The sequence below is a fragment of the Myotis lucifugus genome, unplaced genomic scaffold, assembly GCF_000147115.1.
Source record: "Myotis lucifugus unplaced genomic scaffold, Myoluc2.0 scaffold_561, whole genome shotgun sequence".
In the NCBI taxonomy this organism is placed as follows: domain Eukaryota; kingdom Metazoa; phylum Chordata; class Mammalia; order Chiroptera; family Vespertilionidae; genus Myotis; species Myotis lucifugus.
The window spans coordinates 18,974-28,922 of NW_005871609.1; the positions used below are offsets into that span (position 1 = coordinate 18,974).

Below are 9,949 nucleotides of genomic sequence, written 5' to 3' on the forward strand. Positions count from 1 at the left end.
GGGGTGGGGGTATGCGGGCGGGGCGGACCGGGTCCACGCACCGAGAGGACCTGGACGGAGCGCCCAGGGTGCAGCCGCGGGCCCAGCGGCCACTGCGCCCAGGTCCCCAGCCCCCGCGCCCCCTTCCTCTGCCGCCCCGGCTCCCACCCTCGCAGCAGCTCACCCCACAGCCCGGGCCGGACCCAGGCGCTGCCCCTTCCCAGCCCGCCCGCCCCCTGGCTGCTCCCAACCGCAGCCCCCCGCCCCCGGCGTGGCGCCCCCGGAGAGCCCCTGGAGGTCGAGATTCCGGCCGGAGTCCCAGAGACCCTGCCTCTGGATACATGATTTCGTGGGACCCACTGTCTCTCAGACGCGCGCCATGTCAGGCTCACAGCCCCGCATCCTTGCTCTCAGATGCACACCCACACCTGCCCCGGCCCAGGCGCCACGCAGACACTCCGCCCGCACCGCCTCTTAGCTGCGCGCTCAGCCCCTGGAGACACTGAAACCAAAGGTCACCTCCTCCGAGGATCACCAAGCAGTGTTTCCACCTGCTGAGCCCTGCCCACTGCCACATCACTCACGCTCACACGCGCACACTCACACACTACACTCGCATACACACACTACGCTCACACCCACACACTATACTCACGCACTCATACACGCTCACATGCACACGCTACGCTCACACTCACACACTACACTCGCATACACACGCACACACTACACTCACACCCACACACTACACTCGCATATACACACACTACGCTCACACCCACATACTACACTCATATGCACTCACATACACACACACTACGCTCACACCCACACACTACACTCATATGCACTCACATGCACTCACACTCACACCCACACACTACACTCACATGCTCACATGCACTCACACTCACACACACACTACACTCACGCACTCACGCACATGCATGCACTCACACGCTCACATGTGCACATGTGTCTGATTCCCCTTCTGAAGGAAGAAGGAAGGACCATGTAGGGTCAGATGCACAGAAAGGGAAGCCTTTAAAAACCTCCTCAGGAAGAGTGACTCATCCGTCTGGAAACTGTGATGGCCAGAGGGGCAGACCCGGCCACTGGGAGGAAGCGGGAGGCGGCAGGCACAAGAAGTGGGGAGCTCCCAGCCTTTGCTTTTTCTCTTCTTCCTTTGAGCTTCATGAGTCAAGATCTTTATCAGTTGGAGACTTCAATCCCATTTCACAGAATAACTGACCATTGGCTGGGAGAGAAAAGGCTCAGTGTCCTGGGTCCCAGAGGGAGGCGGCGAGATAACCCAGGAGTGTGGCTCCCCAGCCATGTCCCAGGGCGCTGCCCATGCTGGCCTCACACAGGCCCCTACCCAGCAGTGAGGGCCGTAGGGAGGGAAGGAGACCGGGAGACGCCGCTGGGCTGCAGCAAAGCTGGGAGTGGCTGGGGCCCTGAGTGTGTGGCTTCCGAGGGGCTCCCCTCCTCTGTCTCCTCACAGACCTTTCATGTGGCCTGGCCCTGGGTCCCAGGGTAGGGCAGCCTCGCCCCAGATGGAGATCCCTCCTCGTTTCCTGGTCCTATTCCCAGCTCCACCTCCTGCTGTGTAGAGAAGAGGGCAGTGTAGGATGTGCCCAACTCCCCGGGGGATGGGAGTGGAGTCAGGATCTTCCTGGCTCCTCCCTCCAGGCTCCCATGTCCGAAGCTCTGGCTAAAGGCTGGCATCTGCTTTCTGCTCACCTCCCCCAGCCGTGGCCCAGGCACACTGCTGCTGGGGGAGCCTGTCCCTGCCGTGTCTGCCAGGCATGGTGTGTGCCACCCTAAATAGCTGGGCACAGTGCCCGGAATGATGCACCTCAGGCCTGGCCAGCCAGAGCGGGCTCCTTGTTATTTCTAGGGTAGCCTTCTCTTTTTCAAAGATGAGGGTACCCTCACCAAGGCTAGATCGGGGAACAAACAGGGAAAATGATCCTCTTGCACATATACCCAGATAGGCATGTGGCAGTGGGTCCTCACGTACACATAGGAACACACACATGGACACTTTGGTGCCATCAGTCCCAAGTTCACTCCTGCTCCCCACTTGAACACCCTCATCTATAAACACAAGGAAAGACACAAACACAGAGCTCCATAAGCCCAGAGCCACAAACATCCGGAGATACATAAACACACCCCAGTTACACAGACACACAGAGAACATGTCCACCCCCGAGCCGCCCCGTTTCCAGGGAAACGCACTCCCAAGAATGTCCGGAGTGGGGCCAGGCAGGGCGGGCTGGGTGCCTTGCTCCAGAGATGAGACAAGGAAACCCTCAGCGCCTGGAGCCCGGGGAGGGGGTGCTGGGGAGAAGAACACCCATTCCTTTGTGCCTCTGCCCCCCCCTCCCCCGGCTGCCCAGCTCCTGGGACAGGCAAGCCTGGACAAGAAGGCTGTAGGGATGGGGGGAGCAAAAGGGAAGGGGGTTGGGGTCAGAAGAGAGTGGGAGGGTATATAATTGGCAGGGTAGGCTTTTGGCTACACTAGAGTTGGGGGTTATGGGGGTCACAGGAAATGCCTGAGAATTCCATCTTGGCCCAGGCCCTCCCTCCTCTCAGGAAACTACATGAGGCACTGGCCAGACGGGGCCTCCGTTCCTCCACCCTGCTCACCACACAGGGGAATGTTCTTGCCCATGAGTGTGAGGGGTTGGGAGCTGGGGAGCAAGGGCTGGGCTTTCTCTCGCCTCCTCCGAGCTCTGCTCCTGCCTCCCCTTGCTGCTCGGTCTCACTTCCATGCACCCAGGTCTTGGGAAGATGCTCTCTTTGAAGAAGACTATCAGACGGCATCACCGCCAAAGTCCCAATTCATGGGGCTCCTCCTCTCATCCAGAGTCAGACAGCGGAAGCCCCGAAGGAGACAAGGCTTTGCCTGCTGCTGCTGCTGGGCCTGCCTCCCGAAGTCACTGTCCCCGCAACACACTCCCAAGGGCAGGAAGAAGGGAGGAGGGCCAGGTTGGGTCTCCTGGGTCAGCTGTGAGGGGAGGAGCATTTAGAGACCCTGAGGAGTGGGAGCAGAGGAGAGAGGGGAACAGTGGGGTTCCACTGCAAAGGAGCTTCCAGCCGGTCAGAGGGGAGAGTCCCCAGAAAGTGGTTCCAGGACACCGGTCCTGCTCAGAGCCAGGTCAGCCGAAGCTCACAGCCTCCTGCGAACCCTCCTCTACCCTATCCACACCTGCTTTTCTCATTCCCTTCCATTGACGCCCAGGCAAACACACTGGTTCTGTCCAAGTGCCACCTGGGCCAACCCCTTCCTGGTCTGCTGGTCACCATAGTAACTGGGGCCCAGTTTCCAAAGCCAGCTCACACAAAGAATGGCCTATTGCTTTGGGAAGCAGGGTGCTAACCATATTCATGACCCCAAAGCTACTATCAACATTTTTTTTTCTCTTTTTGGTATTATTGTTAATCCTCACCTGAGGATACTTTTTCTTTTTCTTTTTTTAAAATATATTTTATTGATTTTTTACAGAGAGGAAAGGAGAGGGATAGAGAGTTAGAAACATCGATGAGAGAGAAACATCGATCAGCTGCCTCCTGCACACTCCCTACCGGGGATGTGCCCGCAACCAAGGTGCATGCCCTTGACCGGAATGGAATCTGGGACCCTTGAGTCCGCAGGCTGACGCTCTATCCACTGAGCCAAACCGGTTAGGGCTGAGGATACTTTTTCATTGATTTTTAGAGAGAGTGGAAGGGAGACGGAGAGACAGAGAGAAACGTCAATGAGAGAGAGACACGTTGAATGGCTGCCTCCTGCATGTGCCCCTACTGGGGCTGGAGCCTGCAACTGAAGTACGTGCCCTTGATGGGAATCGAACCTGGGACCCTGTAGTCCGCAGGCTGATGCTCTATCCACTAAGCCAGACTGCCTAGGGGACATTTTTTTAAAAATATTTTTTTGATTTTTTACAGAGAGGAAGGGAGAGGGATAGAGAGTTAGAAACATCGATGAGAGAGAAACATCGATCAGCTGCCTCCTGCACACTCCCTACCGGGGATGTGTCCGCAACCAAGGTACATGCCCTTGACCGGAATCGAACCTGGGACCCTTGAGTCGCAGGCTGATGCTCTATCCACTAAGCCAGACTGCCTAGGGCGACGTTTTTTAATAGGAGTGGGCATGTCCCCAGATTTCGCCCTTCCCCATCCCTGTCAGGGGGGGTGTCCTCCTCTCCCCACCTCTCCAGCTTTCCAGAGCACAGCTCCCTCTGGCATCCGGGACAGTGCCATTGTGCCCCCACGCTGCTCCGAAGGCTCTCGCCTAACAACCACTGGCGACCACCACCAGGCTCCCCATGCCCTGTGATCGCAGGAACGGGCTTCGCTTCTCTCCCGAGGGCGGAGGGAGGAAGGATGAGGGTGGCCAGAGAAGAAAAGCAGGATGAAGACAAGTCTGGCTGCCAGAGTCTGGGTCGGGCACATCAGATGCAGCTGAACACCCCACCTTCAACAGGGCAGTTACCATGGCAACCACCCTGCAGGCTTCCCCTGCACCTATCACGCACAAGCTTTGAAACCAGGACCCCCTCTGCTAGGAGGTGTCACTTACCCTGAGTGAGCCGGGTGGGCTGCCGGACAGGGAGCCCGTCAATGGCACAGGCATTGCCGCACGGGTAGAGGGTGAGGGTGCCCCGCAGGTTCTCTATGTAGCAGTGCTCGGGAGCCAGGCCTGGCCCCTGCAGGGCAATGTCCTTGGCCGCAGAGCCGATCACTGTTCTCCCTAAAGACAGGAGGCAAACTGAGTCAGAGGGTTTGCCCAGCCCCAGGAGGCAGACAGGGCAAGGAGGACTGTGAAGGAAATGGGCTTCCACCTCCTACTCCAGGATGGATCCCTGCCCCGCTGCCCCTTTGGGCCCCTTTGCCTGGGGGAAAGTCTGTGGTAGGAGCTCTTCTCAGGCAGAGAAAAGTCTGGACCAAAGATGGGACCCAGAGGGCACAGCAGGATCCAGACCCCACGCCGAGCAGAGAAGGGCACTTCTTTCCTGCACACCCTCCTTAGGCACCCCCCCGCCGCCCAGCTGGTCATCTCCTTCATCATCCTCCCCTCTCTTTTCTTCTGAGTTTCCCTCTCTCCTTCTCTCCCTCCTTCTGCCACCTGCAGCCCTTGCCCTCCCTCACTCCCTCTCTCTCCAGTGCGGCCTCTCCCCTCACTGCTTCTGCCTGCGCAGACCCTCCCCTGGCAGAGCCCCCAGGCCTGGTATTTGCAGAATGTGGGGAATGTCGCATCACCCAGGCAACCAGTGCAACCAGGAGGGAAGAGGACGCCGAGATGTGCAGGGCTGTGCCAGGGCCTTATCTTGCATGGGAGCTCTGCCCCTACTTCCATCTCTCCCTTCTGCACTGGTACCTGCTCCCAGGCCAGGCACCGCCCGGGAGCGGGCCCCTCGCTTCTGGGCCATCCTGGTTGCCAAGAGCACTGTGCTCTCCTGTTTCAGCGCGCTCCTCCTTGTGTCTAAAGGGATCTCTAATCCTCGTCATGGAGCCAGGTTATCAACCAGAGGGGGCAGGCCGTCTGGGAGGAGAGGCCAGGGAAGCAAACTGGGGGGTGGCACCGCCTCCCATTTGGGGGAGCTGACTACTGCCAGCAGATAGCAGAAGGGCTCCAGCACATGCCTGGGCCCCAGGGCAGGGATGTACGGGCAGAGGGGCCTGACTTACCTTCCTCCAGCGGCACCAGGGTGATCGCTGTGCTGAGCCGCCCGCTGCCCAGGCTCACTAGGTGGGGCTTGTCCGTCTGCACCTTCAGCCCTTTGCCCGTCTCAATCAGGTCCAAGGGGCCTTTCTGCGGGCAGGGCGGGCGGGAGGTGAGCTCAGCAGAGACCCCAGGCCAGACCTCACCGCCCAGCCACACTCCCTCCAGCACCCTCGCTGGCCTCGCTCTCTCCAAAGGACTCTGAGGCGGGGAGAGGGTTAGCGCACAAGCTTGCACAGAGCACTATTCCACCAAAGTGTCATTAGATCTGAATCTAGGCCACTAGCTCGTCCCACCAGATTTATCTCAAGTCTTGGCTTAACTGCCCCTTTTGTCTATTAAGACAGAAACAAGGAGAAAGTAAGGGGAGTGGGGAGGCCCCAGGTGAGAGGAGGGGGTACTGGAGAGGAGGGCCAATCAGGGCTTGTCCGGCATGCCCTGCCTCAGTGCCTAGAGCATCAGCCTGCGGACCAAAGGGTCCTGGGTTCGATTCTGATCAAGGGCACATACCTTGGTTGCAGTCTCCTCCCCAGCCCTGGCCCTGGTCAGGGTGCATGCAGGAGGCAACCAATCGATGTGTTTCTCTCACATCGATGTTTCTCTCTGTCTCTCCCTCTCTCTTTCACTCTCTCTAAAAGAACAATGGAAAAATATCCTTGGGTGAGGATTAACAGAAAAAAAAAGGTAAGTTCACCGACTCGTCTGTGGCAATCCACTTGGCCAGCGCTTGTCTCTGTTAAACTAAATCACGAGAGGGCAGAGGCGGGATTAAGGAGGGAAATACAGCTCAGAGTCCAACTGAAAACCCTTCCTGGCTTTCAAAGGGTATTTTCTGGGTAAACCCATTAACCCGGTTCAGATAAAGACTTGGCTGTTGATAGGCTCGGGGCGTGGGAAGCGAGAGAGGAACTGCTGTTCTCATTCTTGGGCCGGGACCACGGGTGGACAGAGAAGCCGAACTCATCTTCACCAACAGCCCTCTTGCCCCAGGGCCGACCCAGCTCACCTGCACCATTGCTGGGGTCTTGCATCCAGGGCCCACCTGGTTCCTGGTGAACGTGTCCATGGTCTTGATCTCTCGAGCTCCTGGGGACACAGCAGACAGCAGGTGAGGTGGAGGCAGGGCAGGAAAGGGGAAGGGGCAGGCTCTGGGGCGGGCTCTGTGGCGGGCGGCCCGGCCATCGTCACTCCCAGCTCCTGATGCTGCAGGACACGTGGGGGAGGCCGTGCATCTCCAGCCACAGCAGGGCTCCCGCCCCACACCAGGCCTGGCCCTTGCCCCCAGAACCACAGAAAGCCCTAGAAAGCCCAGCCTGCATTTCTGTGCTTCCCTACCGCGGACACCCAGCACCAGGTTGTGGCCGCTGAGGACCCTCAGACACCGGAGCTGAAGCGGGGTGGGAAAATCTACCCGAGTGGGAGCAGGGGAACCCAAGGAGCCCCTCCCAGGACACTGGCAGCCAGAGGGCACCAGGTGGGCAGCAGGGCTGAGCTAGGAGCTCCCCCCTTTCTTCTCCGTTTGTCTCTTTTCCCAGGTGGCCTCATTAGGATCTTTTCTCTTTCTTTTTCTTTTTTTTTAACTTTTATTTATTGATTTGAGGGAGAGGAAGGAAGAGAGAGAAATAAAGAGAGAAAGAGAAAGAGAGAGAGAGAGAGAGAGAGAGAGAGAGAGAGAGAGAGAGAGAGAAATTGAGATTTGCTGTCCCACTTATGCAGTCATTGGTTGATTCTTGTATGTGCTGACCTGGGATTGAACCTGAAACCTCAAGTATCTGGACAACCCTCTAACCAGCTGAGCTACCGGAGAAGGCCAGGATCTTTAAAGGAAACAAGAAAATTCAACCAGAACGTTAATAAATATTTGCTGGGGAAACTCCCCCGGCCGGTGTGGCTCAGTGATTGAGCGTTGACCCTATGAACCAGGAGGTCACGGTTCAGTCAGGGCACAGGCCCGGGTTGCGGGCTGGATCCCCAGTGTGGGGCGTGCAGGAGGCAGCTGATCAGTGATTCTCTCTCGTCAATGATGTTTCTATCTCTCTCTCCCTCTCCCTTCCTTTCTAAAATCAAGAAAGATATCTTTAGAAGAAAAAAAGAAAAAAGAAAACTCAACCATTCTTTATATCTCTGTAAGTCTCAACTCCTGCACCCTCTCTTCTCCAGAAAGCAATCTCCCCCCAGCGTAATCAGAAAAACACACACAAACCTCAGTGGTGACTAGTATTGGGAAGATAGGACTCGGGACCGGAACCTGAGTTGGTGCCGTAGGAAGTGTAGGTCCTTAGGGCCAGGCGGGAAATAGACCCAGAGCCAGAGCCTCCAGAGCCCACCCTCTCTTCCTCTCTGGTCACATGTCTGGTACCTGAGAGCAGGAAGGAGCACCTCTGGGGACTAATGTGCGCCCCGTGCCCATCCCTTGACCAGCTTGCTGATGGGAGGACGTGTTTGCTGCTGACACGTCCTGGGAAGCTGAGGAGAACGTGGCTGCCAGCAGGATCCCCTCCACCCTCTGCCAGCATCTCCGGTGCTGAGAGGGAAGTCAGTCGGGCAGGAGCCACATTGCAGGGAGTGTCTGCCCCGGCAGTGGGCCGAGGGCAGTTACCCATTTCACCCTCCCAGCATCCACCTGCCAGGTGTCATCTCGGCCACCATCTCCACCCCAGCTGGGGGAAGAGAGGCCAGGCCAGAACAGCGCCTGGGCCCACCCCCAGTCTGCCTGGGGAGAGGGAAGGCAAAGGCCGTTAACCCGCACCAAGGCCAACTTGGCATGGCACCTCCCAGGGGATCTGGTGACAGGAAACACTTTCCAGGGACGGAGGGTGCCATACTGTTTCTCTCAACTCAGGGAAACCCGTCGGCATTCTGGGCGGGAGGAGAGGCAAGAGACCATGGGTTGAGAATGGGTAAGGAAAACAAAACATAAAGGTGAGGGAAAGGCACATCATTTAGTATCTAACCCTGTTCTTTTATATATATTTATTTTTTATTGATTTCAGAGAGGAAGGGAGAGGGAGTGGGAGATAGAAACATCATTGATGAGAGAGAATCATTGATCGGCTGCCTCCTGCACGTCCCACACTGGGGATCCAGCCCGAAACCCGGGCATGTGCCCTGACTGGGAATCGAACCCTGACCTCCTGGTTCATAGGTCGATGCTCAACCACTGAGCCACGCCGGCCGGGCTAACCCTGTTCTTTATCATTTATTAGCTGTGAGATCTTGGACAAGTTACTTAACTTGTCTCTGTCAGGTCATTCTCTATAAAACTGGAATAATGATTTTTAAAAAGGTAGGATTTAGTGCTTGCCTAGAATGGGGAGGGACTAATAAATAAATGGACACAAGATTTCTTTCTTGCCCAATAGGAATACTCTAAAATTAAATTGTGATGATGGCTGCGCAACTCTGTAAATATACTAAAAATAATCGAATGTGCACTTAAATTAAGTGAATCTTATGGTATATACATCACACCTCCATAAAACTGTTAGTTTAGAAAAAGACTGTCTGGAGATTCAGGTTTTTATTAAATGAGACGCCGTGAAGTGCAGAGCACTACAAACAACAGACAAATATAAAGTTATTACTGTGTTTCCTGACCGTGAACACGTCCCTTCACCTCCGTGGGCCTCAGTTTCTCCATCCGTCCAACGTGTCACTATTACCTTGCGAGGCAGCTGTGGGTATGCTCGCTTATTTAAACCAAAAATTTTCAAGTGAACGCCCTAGCGGTTTGGCTCAGTGATGTCTAAGCCTGCGAACTGAAGGGTCCTGGGTTCGGGGCTCGCTCTCCGTGCAGGAGGCAGCCGATCCATGATTCTCTCTCATCATGGATGTTTCTCTCTCTCTCTCCCTCTCCCTTCCTCTCTGAAATCAATAAAAATAGATTTAAATTTCTTTTCAAGTGAAGATAAAGATTGTGAAGGGGTGAGGCGGAGGGAACCAGGCGAGGCGAGAAGAGAAGGGAATGAGGAGAGGAGAGGAGAGGGAGCGGTAGGGAGAGAGGCGCATAGGAAGATGGGCGCATGGGGGTGCGCGGCTGTGGCCGGCGGGACACCTGGTCAGGTGCGGAGGGAGGAAAGGTACCCCAGGGCCCGCGAATCCGAGCTCCGCAGGCGGGGCTTTGACGAGGGCGGGGAGCCGCCACCTGGGGGCGCCCGGACCCCGGGCCCCGGGGGCCGACCCGCCTCCCTCCGACGGGCCGCCCGGACCCGCGGTACACCCACCCGCCCCGCC

The 9,949-nt window shown here is 56.8% G+C and overlaps 1 protein-coding gene across 1 annotated transcript in view; it reads right to left on the reverse strand.

Moving 5' to 3' along the window:
• The window catches only part of PHLDB1 (pleckstrin homology like domain family B member 1), a gene marked incomplete at its 3' end in the record, with an annotated part of 29,606 nt that overhangs the window by 17,904 nt on the left and 1,753 nt on the right, over positions 1 to 9,949 (reverse strand). Inside the window, exons 2-4 of the mRNA XM_023745617.1 lie at positions 6,723 to 6,802; positions 5,683 to 5,806; positions 4,574 to 4,744 (exon numbers count right to left, since the gene is read on the reverse strand). Of these exons, the coding sequence (XP_023601385.1) occupies positions 4,574 to 4,744; positions 5,683 to 5,806; positions 6,723 to 6,782 (355 nt within the window). The remainder of the gene's footprint in view (positions 1 to 4,573; positions 4,745 to 5,682; positions 5,807 to 6,722; positions 6,803 to 9,949) is intronic.